General features: G+C 40.4%; 1 protein-coding gene across 2 annotated transcripts; it reads right to left on the bottom strand.

Moving 5' to 3' along the window:
- Nucleotides 1–1,973: 1,973 nt before the first annotated feature.
- PROX2 (prospero homeobox 2) lies at nucleotides 1,974–11,010 on the bottom strand. Of its 2 annotated transcripts, none has more exons than XM_081936565.1 (5): nucleotides 10,882–11,010; nucleotides 7,088–8,230; nucleotides 4,277–4,384; nucleotides 3,274–3,468; nucleotides 1,974–2,486 (listed from the first exon to the last, which is right to left on the bottom strand). In XM_081936565.1, exons 1-5 carry the CDS (start codon nucleotides 10,906–10,908, stop codon nucleotides 2,301–2,303), a joined length of 1,659 nt encoding a protein of 552 aa, XP_081792691.1. In that variant the 5' UTR covers nucleotides 10,909–11,010; the 3' UTR covers nucleotides 1,974–2,300. The 2 variants fall into 2 exon arrangements, with proteins under 2 accessions (XP_081792691.1, XP_081792690.1); XM_081936564.1 differs by having other exon boundaries at nucleotides 7,088–8,558; nucleotides 10,882–10,956.
- Nucleotides 11,011–11,722: the final 712 nt, after the last annotated feature.

The raw sequence follows: 11,722 nt of genomic DNA, 5'->3' as shown, positions 1-11,722 counted from the left end.
ATCCAGTCTCTGTGAGTTCTTATTAATTTGAGCCTGGTTCTCTTTAATTTCTTCTTTCATCTCCTTCAGTTGTTTCTTTATTTCCTCTTGTCCCTGTAGGAGTTGCTGGAACATTTGTTGAAACTCCGTCTCTGTAGTTTTAGGTTGCATCAAAGCTGTTATCATTGATTGTTTACCAGGACTGGAGGTTGCAGATGTCGGGGCAGAGGCAGCAAAGCCAGGCTTTCCAGGAGGTGGTCTTTTGGGTGACATTGTTTATGAAATAAAGAGTTCAGTCAGTGTAGAGAATGATCAGTCAGAGAGGCAGAAGAGCCAGGAGAGTCCAGGAGACAGAAGCTCCAGGCAGAAGAGAATTTTTTTCCTAATCACCCTGGCAATAGAGCAAAGTTTTTCACTGCAGGGAGTTCAAAAGAAAGCAATCAACAAGAGATTTGTCTGAGTAGCACGGAGACAAAGATCGGAAGCCTGAAGTTTTAAAGGTGGAGTCAGGTTTCACAGTTCATAAAGACAACGGAAGTGTGCCATCTTGCCCTGTCAGCTTTGGATTTAGAGGCAAAAAACAAAGTTTTCAAAGTTCAAAGTTCCCAAAGTTTCCAGATCATCATTATGTTATGGGATTAAATCCGAAAATTCACTTAGTAAGGGTGTGACATCATTGGTTGGCTCTCCCCCTCCTCCTTCCCCTGGGGTTGAGAGCAAAATTGTTTCCAGCCGCCTGTCCGAGGGGGGGGAATCCCCCTCCTTCCAGCCGCGCCTCTCCAAATCAAGCCGAAAGGAAAAAAAACTTAAACTGCTGACAGCTTCTTCAACTTGGTAAGGGAAATGGAGGGAAGTTTACGCCTCACCGCACCGCAGCCGCGTCCTTCTGCTCTCTTTTTCTCCGCACAGCCTCACAGCGAAGACGCCGGAGCGTCTCCCCATCATGCTCCCCAGTGCCTGGAGCGAGGCGGGGGCCCCCCGCCGGCCACTGCCGATCCAGGGATCCCATGCGGTGCCGCCCCTCCAGCAGGAGCCTCTACAGGGCGTCCTGTGCCCCCCAAGGAGTGGGGAAGGCCACCGGGGAAGCGCGGGGCGAGCAAGACTTGCCGGTCGCCGTCAGCCACCGGAACCGGAAGTAAGATATAAATGTTAATATAGATCAGGAGGGTGAAACTGGAGGCCCGTGGGCTGGATGCATTATGCGCAGGCCACATCTACTCCACTTCCGCGAATGGAAAAAACATCAAGTGACGACGTGAGTTTGACACCCATGATGTAAATTCTTATTTAATAATAAATGTACTGCCCCTCCTTTTCAAACATTAGTTTTCTAAAGGTAGCTCATTATACTAAGGGTTCTATAAATTCTGTTAGGACCATTGAACAAAAGTAGGGCGTGCCAAAATTCATATTTATAACAGAGTATTTTAAGGGTTCGTATTCTGAGAAAAAAAATAACAGAATTTAAATGGATGTATTAGATGAGGGCTGTCAAACTCCCAGCCCATGGGCCAAATGCCTCACGCACTGGCCATGCCCACACCCGGTTTAGCGAAGGGAGAGAAAGTCCTGATACGTCACATGACGCCACCGTGACATGAGTGACACCACTGTATTAGGTAATTGTACAGACATATTACCTTATAAACATGGCAATTCAGTAGATTTCAAGGGAATGTATCATATTTATTATTTATTCTATCATACTATTGACTGATCACGCTGCAGCTTGGCTCTGTATTCTCTTTCAAAGAAGATGAAGAAGGATTGTAGAAAACAATCCTTGATGAAACGGTGTTGCCTATAGGGCTTCAGTGGGGCTTGCCTTCTCTGCATGGCATCTGATTTATGAAACAACCTCTCTCTCCCCAGAGATACAGATGGCCCCATTCCAATTGGACCTTCAGGGAAATAGTGAAGACTTGGATTTTCTCCCAGGTACTGAATCCAGTGGTGGAGTAAATGAAAGAGATGGTAGACAAATGATTGCAAGTTTTATTGGACCCTTGTCGTCTTTTTAATGTACGGTACTATATTCTGTTACTGCAAAGTATTCCTTTTGGTAGACAGGCAGCTAGCTATATGTCTGCTTATATAGTTTGTTTAATAAATAAGTAATAAAACATACAACTAAGGGATACACCCCAAAACCTTTCTGTATACAGTCCCAAAATGTTCCTTTCGTATATTTATAAAATATTAGAATACTGATCATACTTTCTCTGTTGATTCAGATTTCAATTGTTGCCTTAGTATACAGTCAAAACTTACACAACAGTAAATGTAGAATCATTTCAATCACATGCCATGATCACTGTACGTTAATCTTGGGTAAATTCCTTAGGGCAGTTAGAGGATTTAAATACATCTGGGATCTCAGTATCAAGTTTGGAAATTATTTTGTAAATTGGTTTTTTCCAGGAAGGATCCAAATCCCGCCCTGCTCTGACAGCACTAAAGAACTCCTGAAGGGTCAGACTGGCAACATCCAAGAAACCATCAGGAACCTGTAAAGACAGAATGAAAAGTTTAGGAGAGGTTTATTAATTAGACACCTGTATGATCAGTGATCAGCCTCATTTTAGCAAAGCTATTGCACTGCGGTGTTTGCTAGAAACTACCTATGTTCCCCAAGTTACCATTAATTTTATACCATAATTGATAAATTGTCAATTCATGGTCCTAAAACCATCTACCTCTATCTATGGTTTAATATCAGAATTGAATCCTGCCAAGCAGGGACTTATCCATTAAGAGTATCTTATTAAATTATTCCATTATGTATTGTTTTGTACCTGTTCTCTAAAAAACTTTATATGGTTCACAATTTAAAAACATCAGTATAAATATCCATCAGAATAACAAAAACACACTTAATTTTAAGCTCCTCCTTAACAAAATGTGACAAAGGAATGCAGTATGCATGGGACTGTGCATTCAATAGTAGCAGAACTATCACAGAAAAGACTGTATATGTATGAACAACTACTCAAGTACTTACACTGCATGATGTTATAATTTAAGCAGCTATTGTTGTTACTTCATTAAATGTATTTGGAATATAAACTTCTGTTATTATTAGATAATTCAGGTAGTATTTTAACACTTTAAGTCTCTAAATAGTAGGATCAGAATGTAACCAGTATCACCATTTTTTGAGATGCAGCGCTGTGGTACAGCTTCCTCAATTTGTTTCACAATAAATAATAATTAAGCTAAGGTGATGTTTCTGGTATTCTGATCTGAAGAGATTGTAGATGATGCTTTTTCTATGCTATTCAAACATAATCTCACCTCAAAATCATTCCCTTTGTTGTAATGGACATTGAGGATCTGGAAGAGAGCACAGTCCCTGGTAACAATAAGATCACCGAGTTCTGTAATTCCTTCCAAGAGAGCTTGCCTTGCAAATTTTTCCATCTGGATGTAATAAAATTCACGGAAATTGCTAAACCACTTGATGAGCTGGGAGGTGATACAGCGAGTAAACTGTTTAAAAAGTTAACACAGCATTATATGCGAACTTCTGTTTTCTCTGGACACTACGTTGTATTATGTCTGTGTATGTGCTTCCTCCAAAAACATTCCCTAGCAGTGGTGGGATTTATAATAATTTAACAACCGGTTCTCTGCCCTAATGATTTCTTCCAACAACTAGTTCACCAAACTGCTCAGAAAGTTAACAACTGGCTCTCCCGAAGTGGTGCGAACTGGCTGAATCCCACCACTGTATATAGGTAGTCCTTGCATAATGAAGTAACTGGAACTGGAATTTCCATTACTAAGAAACACAGTAGTAAAGTATGATGTCACGTGATTGTGCACTTATTGACAGAAATTCCAGCACTTTGGCTTGCTGTCGTTAAGCAAATCACTCTGGATTGTCACCACTTGAAACTTTCTGCTGGCTTCCCTATTGAATTTGTGTATAAGAAGCTGAGAGAGATGGTTGCACACAGCGATCACATGACCACACAATGCTGCAATGTCATAATCATGAGAAAGTTGCAATCACGAGGGATATTGCAGCAGTCAGAACTTCAAGGTCATAAGTACCACTTCGTTGGTGTTAATATACAGTAGTTCAATAGTTTCTGAACAAGTGGTCATTAGGTAAACATCATGTGTACAGTGTCAATCTGCAAGGATTTTGTACACAGCTGGGCATAATATGATTGGTAATTTTTGCATCATCTTTGCTTCCCTTTCCAGTTTTCACAAGCATCCATGCTCTGCCAAGTGGGATTTTGGAGAATCTGTTATACGTGAGCAATGAAATACATGAAGTTAAGCTTACCTGTATATCTGGAAAATAAGCTTTCAACAGGGAAGATGTGGGATAGCGCGAGAAGAAGAACATGAGTTTAGCCTTTTTCAGATGGCCTGGGGTCAAAGCTTCCTGGATTTAATCTGGAGTCAAGGAAAAAATATTTGCCCAACTTGGGGCTGTACAGCTATATAAATGCATAGGACAGGATCAGTGGTGGGTTTCCATTTTTTTTTATTACCAGTTCGCTCATGCGTGCAATGCTTCTGTGCATGCATAGAAGCGTCCAGGCAGGTGGGCGGAGCCTCCCGCCACCGCCGGTTCGCCCAATCTGGGGCGAACCGGGAGCAACCTATCTCTGGACAGGATGTGTAGCACCAATAGGAGAGGTTTACGGTGTGACAAGGATGAGAGAGAGAAGAGAACAGGCAAAGCGCTAAAGTAATGCATTCAGATAACGGCACAGTGACTGACACCAAAGAATCATTTAATCTATTCTTTCACCAGAAAAATCAGGGGAAAGCGCGAACGCAGTCCCCCACTACCACAAATTATGCAGTCGAGTTTCCCGCATTTGGGGAAATCGCAGGGGTCAGCACACCCGAAGTGCAATGGATGAGCCTCACCCTGGGAAAACCTCCTTCATGATCAAGGTGTCTCCCCTGCCAGGTAAGTATGCTTTGCTTCGCGCCGGGACCCGCTCCCAGCATCGCGCCACTCACTTCAGCTCACGGTTGCCCATAGTACGTCGCCCAGTTCTTCCACACCACGCTTTCCACACACGGAAACTTGCTGAGAACACCGCGAGCGGAGGCCGTGGGAGACACACACACTCGCGATCCTCCGTGCGCCGCACTTGTCGCTTCCCCACAATGCCCGGCGCCGGGGCCTCATCTGCATAAGGCCCGCGGAGCTCCTCCCTTTCTCGGCCCTTCGCCACATGGACAGTGTGCGCTGGGCGGTGCCTCGCTCGTCCGGCTTTCTGCGGGGGGGGGGACGGGGACGGGGGACGCTGATAGTGCTCAACCGCAGCCTCCGAGTCTTGGCGTCTCTTCGCCCGCCGGTTTCATTTTTCAATGTTTGGCGGCTGAATTATGATTCAATTCATTTACATTATGACAGTATCGCTACTTGCCGATTTCCAATGGCAGCCACTGGAAGGCACAGCGCTCACTCTTTCTAATCTTCTTTATAATCCAATCCTTCGTTTGGATTCACTGAGATGAATTGACCAAATCGCAGCCTACATAAATCTCATGCCCAGTTTTCTACAGTTAGAAATAACTGCACATTCAGAATTTCTAGGGCCATTATAATCTTTCCTTGGTTCACAATGGAATCTATGTTGAATTTACAACATAAAAACGGTGGCCTATTACATTTTTTTATTGGGGTAACAACTCAGGATGTGTAGCACCTATTGGGAATGCCTTACATTAAAAACAACTTTTTCTGCAATTACAAATCAGCTGCAGACTGCTCTCATACAAGCCCAAGAAAACATTTTTGCTTTAAAAGTGTTTCCAGGAGAAGATGGTACTTGAAAGCCCAGGTATGCTCCAAATCCTACTGTACTACTCAAATCTGATGTTCTGCACAGCCCAACCAATGCTACATGTCCCCATGAGATTCCTTTCTATTGATGTGTTCTATATCAATACAATAGCAATGTTATCAGATGGGGCGTTGGGGAAAAAAATCTAGGATCTCATCTTGGAAGAACGTGTAAAGAAATACAGATTAACACCTAAAGGGTGATGTCCCAGCCAGAACATAAAGATGCCCAATACTGCCACTATAATGGAAATATTGTCTTAAACCCATGCAATTTTATTTATTTTATGCTTCATCTGATTGATGAAAGTATAAATCAGTTAACTCATTGTCATAAAAGTAACCTTGGGTATATAGCCCAGTATTGTGTAACATTTCTCTCTGCAATGACAGTTTTCATTTTAAGCAGGCATTTAAATTCATTTTACAAGAGTAAAAGGAAATACCATATTTTTCGGATTATAAGACACCCCTGACTATAAGATGCACCTAAATATAGAAGGGGGGGAAAAGGTTTTGGCTTCCGTATGCCGCATTCTCAGCCCTTTGGGGTTTTTTTTTTTTTTTGGCCCTTTTCGAGGCTTTTTTCTACCCATTTTTGAGGCTTTTTTCAGGCCACCCCCCCCAAATAGTTCCCCCCAAAGCCTCAAAAACAGGCAGAAAAAAGCCTCGGAAATGGGCAGAAAAAAACCCCCAAAACAGGCTGAAAAAAGCCCTGAAAAAGGCCAAAAAAAGGCCTGAAAACGGAGTGCTCAGAGGCCAAAAAAATGGCCAGTGGGTGGACGGGGCTTTGGCAATATTCAGTCTATAAGAAGCACAGACATTTTCACCCCCTTTTGGGAGACAAGAAGGTGCGTCTTTTAGTCCGAAAAATACGGGTAGCACAATTCAGATTTTACATCAAGGTAATAGCATTCAGGCATCTTTCTTATAAATAATAGACCATTAATTTGTTTGGCAAGTTGCAACTAAAGAGATATGGCTATAGGAGAAATAAAACATTTCAAAATGTTTTGGGGGGTTCCAAAGGGAACAACGTCTTAAGTCTTGCCTTTTGTCTCTTACCTCGTGGCAAAAATAGGCCCAATCTTTTTTGTGCAGTGTCACTTTTTTAAGGAGGATAAAATGGAACAAATAAAGCCCTCATTTGATTCAAATTGTCAGGAAAGATTGGCTCTAACCACTTCGGAAATGTTTGGGGAATATTAAATGGATATTAATGAATTGCATGCAAGCTGTCTCTCCTACCCTAAATGCAAAGAGGTTTTAAAGACCTCTAAAGGATATATTTCTTGCTGAGAAGTACACTCCGTCCACCATCGCATGCATTTCAGCGAGCATTGGATTTGTAGAAGGAAGAGAAGCCAAACTTTCCAAGCGCGGTGGATATTGTTGTTTCATGCCTGATGACTTCAGTTTGATTGGTTGCCATGGCACTTCTAAAGACTCAGAAGATACCATTCTTGGAGGACTGTTCCAATGGCCTTTTTGACCACAGAATAACATTTGACTAAGAATGCCATTTTCTTGAACTTCAGAGGTCAAGATCAAGGGAAAATTCTCTGGTGCCTGGCAAAGTGTTCTCTCTCTTTTTGTTTGGGTGGGGTCAATAGGAAAGCCTAGAGATTTTTCTGCAATTAATGATATAGGACCTTTAGGAGAAGAAATCTTAGGCAGCCACTTACTGGGTATATTTCTCCCCACAGCTGTCCCTATGGAATTATTGGGCAACTGAGATGGAAGGCTTGGTGATTTAGGCAAGATCTTTTTCAAAACTGAATCTACAGCGTGTGTCATTACCTGTGTTAATTCTTGTTTTAATATTTCTGAAAGTGTTTTTTCTTCCAAATTTTGAATGCCTGTATCTTCTTTCTCTGACAGCACAAGGTCTCTTACTCTGGGTGTGCTTTTCCAAAAACAATCTTTATGCTGGTCGCAACACAACACTTGACTGTTGGTGTCTATCTTTCCACTATACATCTTCAACAAGCTCATAGTTCTCTCTATACTTTCTTGGCTTCGATTAGAATCATTTTCCTCATCACGTTGAAGAAATCTATCTCCAAGTTGCTTCAACTGATGTTGCAAAGCATGGAGCTGTTTCTTCAGCTGAAGGAATTCTTCTGCTGAGATGCTGCTTCTAGGAGGTCTTGTTAGGGAAATTCCTGGCAAACTTTGCTGTTGAGGAAGTTTCTGTTTCCTCTTGTTCTGTCTACTGCTTTCCTTTCCTTTCTCAAAATTGTGGTCCTGTTCCTCCAGAGTACCAGACACTATTGGGTTTGGCATGATACTCATTCCCTGGATAATATTTTCTACTCTAGCTCTCTTAGCTTGTAGTTGTTCATTATGGAATTGGGTTGTGTTACCAAAACCATAGATAGGCAATGGACTCGTGGCAATAGCTTCCCTAGAAGATGGGTGCTCAGCTTTCTGTGAGCAGGGGAGAAGAAAGCTTATATCTAGCTCACTATTTACTTCTGACTGATTAAGAAGATGTGATATAATAGATTCATAATAAGGAGGGCGAAAAGAATAATTTCCTTCAGTACAAAACTCTCCTTTTTGTCCATCTACACATATAGAACTAGGAATATAATTATATTGATTAGCAATACTATTCACATTCATATCTCTTCTTTCAGGACAATGAATTGATATCCAGTAAAACAGTGAAAATTGTAGAGCGAGATACAACTTTTGATTTTGAGAGCACAGGTGTCTTGGGACTTCGTTTTTTATACTTTAATTAGCTAGGAATCTGGAGCAGAAAGAAAGAGTAAAATATATTATCTAGTATGTAAACACATATGTGATTAACTGTCAGTGTACAGTGTACAAATCAGGTATTGAGGACTGCAAATAAAATAGTCAGTGCAAGAAAAACAGCACGCTAATCCACCTGTTGGTAGATTAAATGTTACATCTTGCCCAAGTTAGTAAATTTAAAACATTCCTAATGAGATGCTGGTAGATGAATATGAAGAAAGCAATCTTTGCTATCAGGTTCACAGTGTAATAGGATTAACTGATTTATCACTGCATCATTTATCTTCTTGGATATATCTCTAGTATTTGGAATTTATCAAGATTTCTGGATATTTTGGTCATGGGACCTGGTAAAAAAAACTATAATCCAAGTAATCCTCGATTTAATGACCATAACAGAGCTCAGATTTTCTCTTGTTAAGTCAGGCCATTGTTAAGTGAGTTTTGCCCCATTTTACAACCTTTTTTGCCATGGTTGTTAAGTGAATCACTGTAGTTGTTAAATTAGTAACATGTTTGTTAAATTAATCTGCCTTCCCCATTGACTTTTTTTATCGGAAGCCGGCTGAGAAGCTTGCAAACTGTGATTGCATGAGCCCAGGATTGCACATCTATAGCAAATACATGGCACGTGCCAAGTGCCTTCATTTTCATCGCATGAAGGATGGAGGTGGTGCTGCAACAATCATAAATTGAAAACAGAAGTTACTTTTTCAATGAAGTTTGTACCTTCACGCGTTCACTAAATGAATAGTTGTAACTCGAGGACTACCTGCACAACATTGAAAACTGATGTGCAAAAATGGATTGTTGAAATGCACTATTTGAATTAGTCTTATTTCTTTTGTGGTTTCTCTGCCCCTTTTCTGTTTTTGATTAGTTTTTGACAAACGGGACAGGAAGAAAACATTATCATTTTGGGGGGAACTGTTTGTACGTTTTCCCTCCTTTTTGTGGGGTAAAGTTGATATTATCTTGCATTATTCATATGTATATTTCTTTTCTGGTAATTAAGTTGAAACAATAATAAAGTAAATATAAACTATTCGTGAGTTAGTTTAGAAGGTTAGCAGAGGCCGGTGTCGTCAGTACTCAGATGGAAGACTGCTAGAGAATATAAGGACTGTAAACTAGAGTGAGAACTGAAAAACATCCAAAAGAAAGCATAGCTACTCATGGCTACTTTGGATATCACCAGGAATCAAGCTTGACTACTTTAATCTCCACCACTCCATAATATGCTGAATCTGAGTTAATAGCATACTGATCACTCATGTAGATTATTAGCACATATCCAACATGTGCACAATAAGGAATGTCAGCCAGTAACTCAGCTAATGTTTTCTTTGCACTAAGTGTAAATCCTCATAGCAGCAACACATACTATAATAAAAGCTTCCCTCTTGAGATTATATAATACGTTGGATTTACTGTAGCCCAGTGTCCTGTCCAAAAATGGGCAGATCTTGTATACCAGTCTAGATTAATGATAGTTGGTCATAGATATTACGGTCAGCAAGGTATCCAGCTTGGCAGTACCTTCAAACTGCAGGAGATCCATATCAAGTAATTTCTCTAATTTCAAATCCAAGGAATATTTGGCCCAAATTCCTTTATTTTATCAAGTATCAAAGTTAGTTTTACTGGATCTCATCCATGTCTAGGTTGTATGTTGACTTTTCTGTTTCAAATGTCACTAAAAAGTATTGCTGAGTCTCATCAGTATTATGACAATATTTTGCAACCCTTGAAACTATTCTAAAATGAAAGACGTTTACTGAGGGTTTTTTTCTTAATCTGTATGTATCTGCTGGCTCCCCTTAGGTACTTTTTCTGTAAGAGACTGCAGTCTTGTTGCTGAATTGGATTCCAAGAATGTGACTACTTTGGAATATGACATACATTAATTCAGTCTCCTAATTTATGCTCATTATGAATTATCACTTGCACTCTCATACCTTGCTTTACTGCTCTGAATGAAGACAAATATATATGTACTTAAAAGTGAATCATTTTCCAGTTTAAAGTTCTCTCCTAAACAACCTCTCGATATCTGGTTAGGAGGTTTTGTGCCACATCAAATAAGATGATGCCAATGATCAAAAATAGCTTTAACCTCAAAAGTAGCTAACCTCAGAACTACAGTTATAAAAATAATACAAAGAAAACAAATTTACAAGAGAAAGCATGACAGATGAATTTACAAATATACAAAGTCAATCTTTTAAGAAGGGAAAAATATTGCAGCATCCCTCCACCAATAGACTACCCAATATTGATCCCTTTTCTTGTGTTCCCAGACATAAAACACTCACCTTGGCTTCCTCCTCCTTTGAAAGCATCTGAAGCCTGCTGTTAAATGAGAAAGGGGCAGAGTTATCAACAAAGACCTCCCAGTTATCACAACATCAGAGTCACAGATAGGGAGTGAGGGAAATCAAGAACATCCAACCAGTTTGAGGAGCCTATGAATATGCAAAAGAAACCACAATCCATGTCTTCTATTGCATTTTCTCAATACACAGGAAGACTTGAGATGCTATAGTTCTGAAGTGTGTGTGTGTGTGTGTGTGTGTGTGTATACACATGTACACACACATACTATAGTATAGTATTAGTAGGGTAGAGTCCCCTTGGACAAATAGTATTATTGGTTAAGAATTATTGTTCCTAGAATGCTTCTGTTTAGTGGATATTTTGTGACAAACAGATACATTGAAAAACGAAGGCTTCTGTGGGGAAGTGTTATTATTTTGCATACCCCAATAACATACTATACTATGAATGACAATTGTTAGAGATAACAAACTGTTGCCCTGGCTTTGGCTGCTATTCCAAATACTCAACTTCTGTCTTGCTGATTATGTCCATCATGAATGCATTGCAGATTTTCTCCTGCTTCTGCCAACACGGGGTTTTGCATGATTTTTAAAAAAATACTGTTTATGTTACAGGGGTGGGATGAATGCCATTTTGGCTATTTCCAATACTAGCTATTGTCACTTGCTGCCAGCATCATCAGGGGCATCTGTGGGGGTTGAAAAAGTCAAAATGTCAGCCACAACCATGCAGTCTGCTTCAACCCATTTTTGTGGAACACATGCTAAAAGAAGTGGGTTTACAAGTGCATGGTTGTGCTTTAACTTTAATTGCTCT

Source organism: Natrix helvetica (assembly GCF_964273705.1).
Source record: "Natrix helvetica genome assembly, chromosome: 1".
Taxonomy (NCBI): domain Eukaryota; kingdom Metazoa; phylum Chordata; class Lepidosauria; order Squamata; family Natricidae; genus Natrix; species Natrix helvetica.
Note: the sequence above shows the minus strand (reverse complement) of the source record. Positions and strands in the feature narration are given on the sequence as shown.

Excerpts from the sequence above, each read along its gene's own strand:
- PROX2 (XM_081936564.1), bottom strand. The coding sequence starts at position 8,428 with ATGAATGTGAATAGTATTGCTAATCAATATAATTATATTCCTAGTTCT. Across the intron at positions 3,469-4,276 it reads CTTATTTTCCAGATATACAG|TTTACTCGCTGTATCACCTC; the intron begins GTAAGCTTAACT and ends CTTTTTAAACAG. Across the intron at positions 2,487-3,273 it reads ACAAAGGGAATGATTTTGAG|GTTCCTGATGGTTTCTTGGA; the intron begins GTGAGATTATGT and ends CTGTCTTTACAG.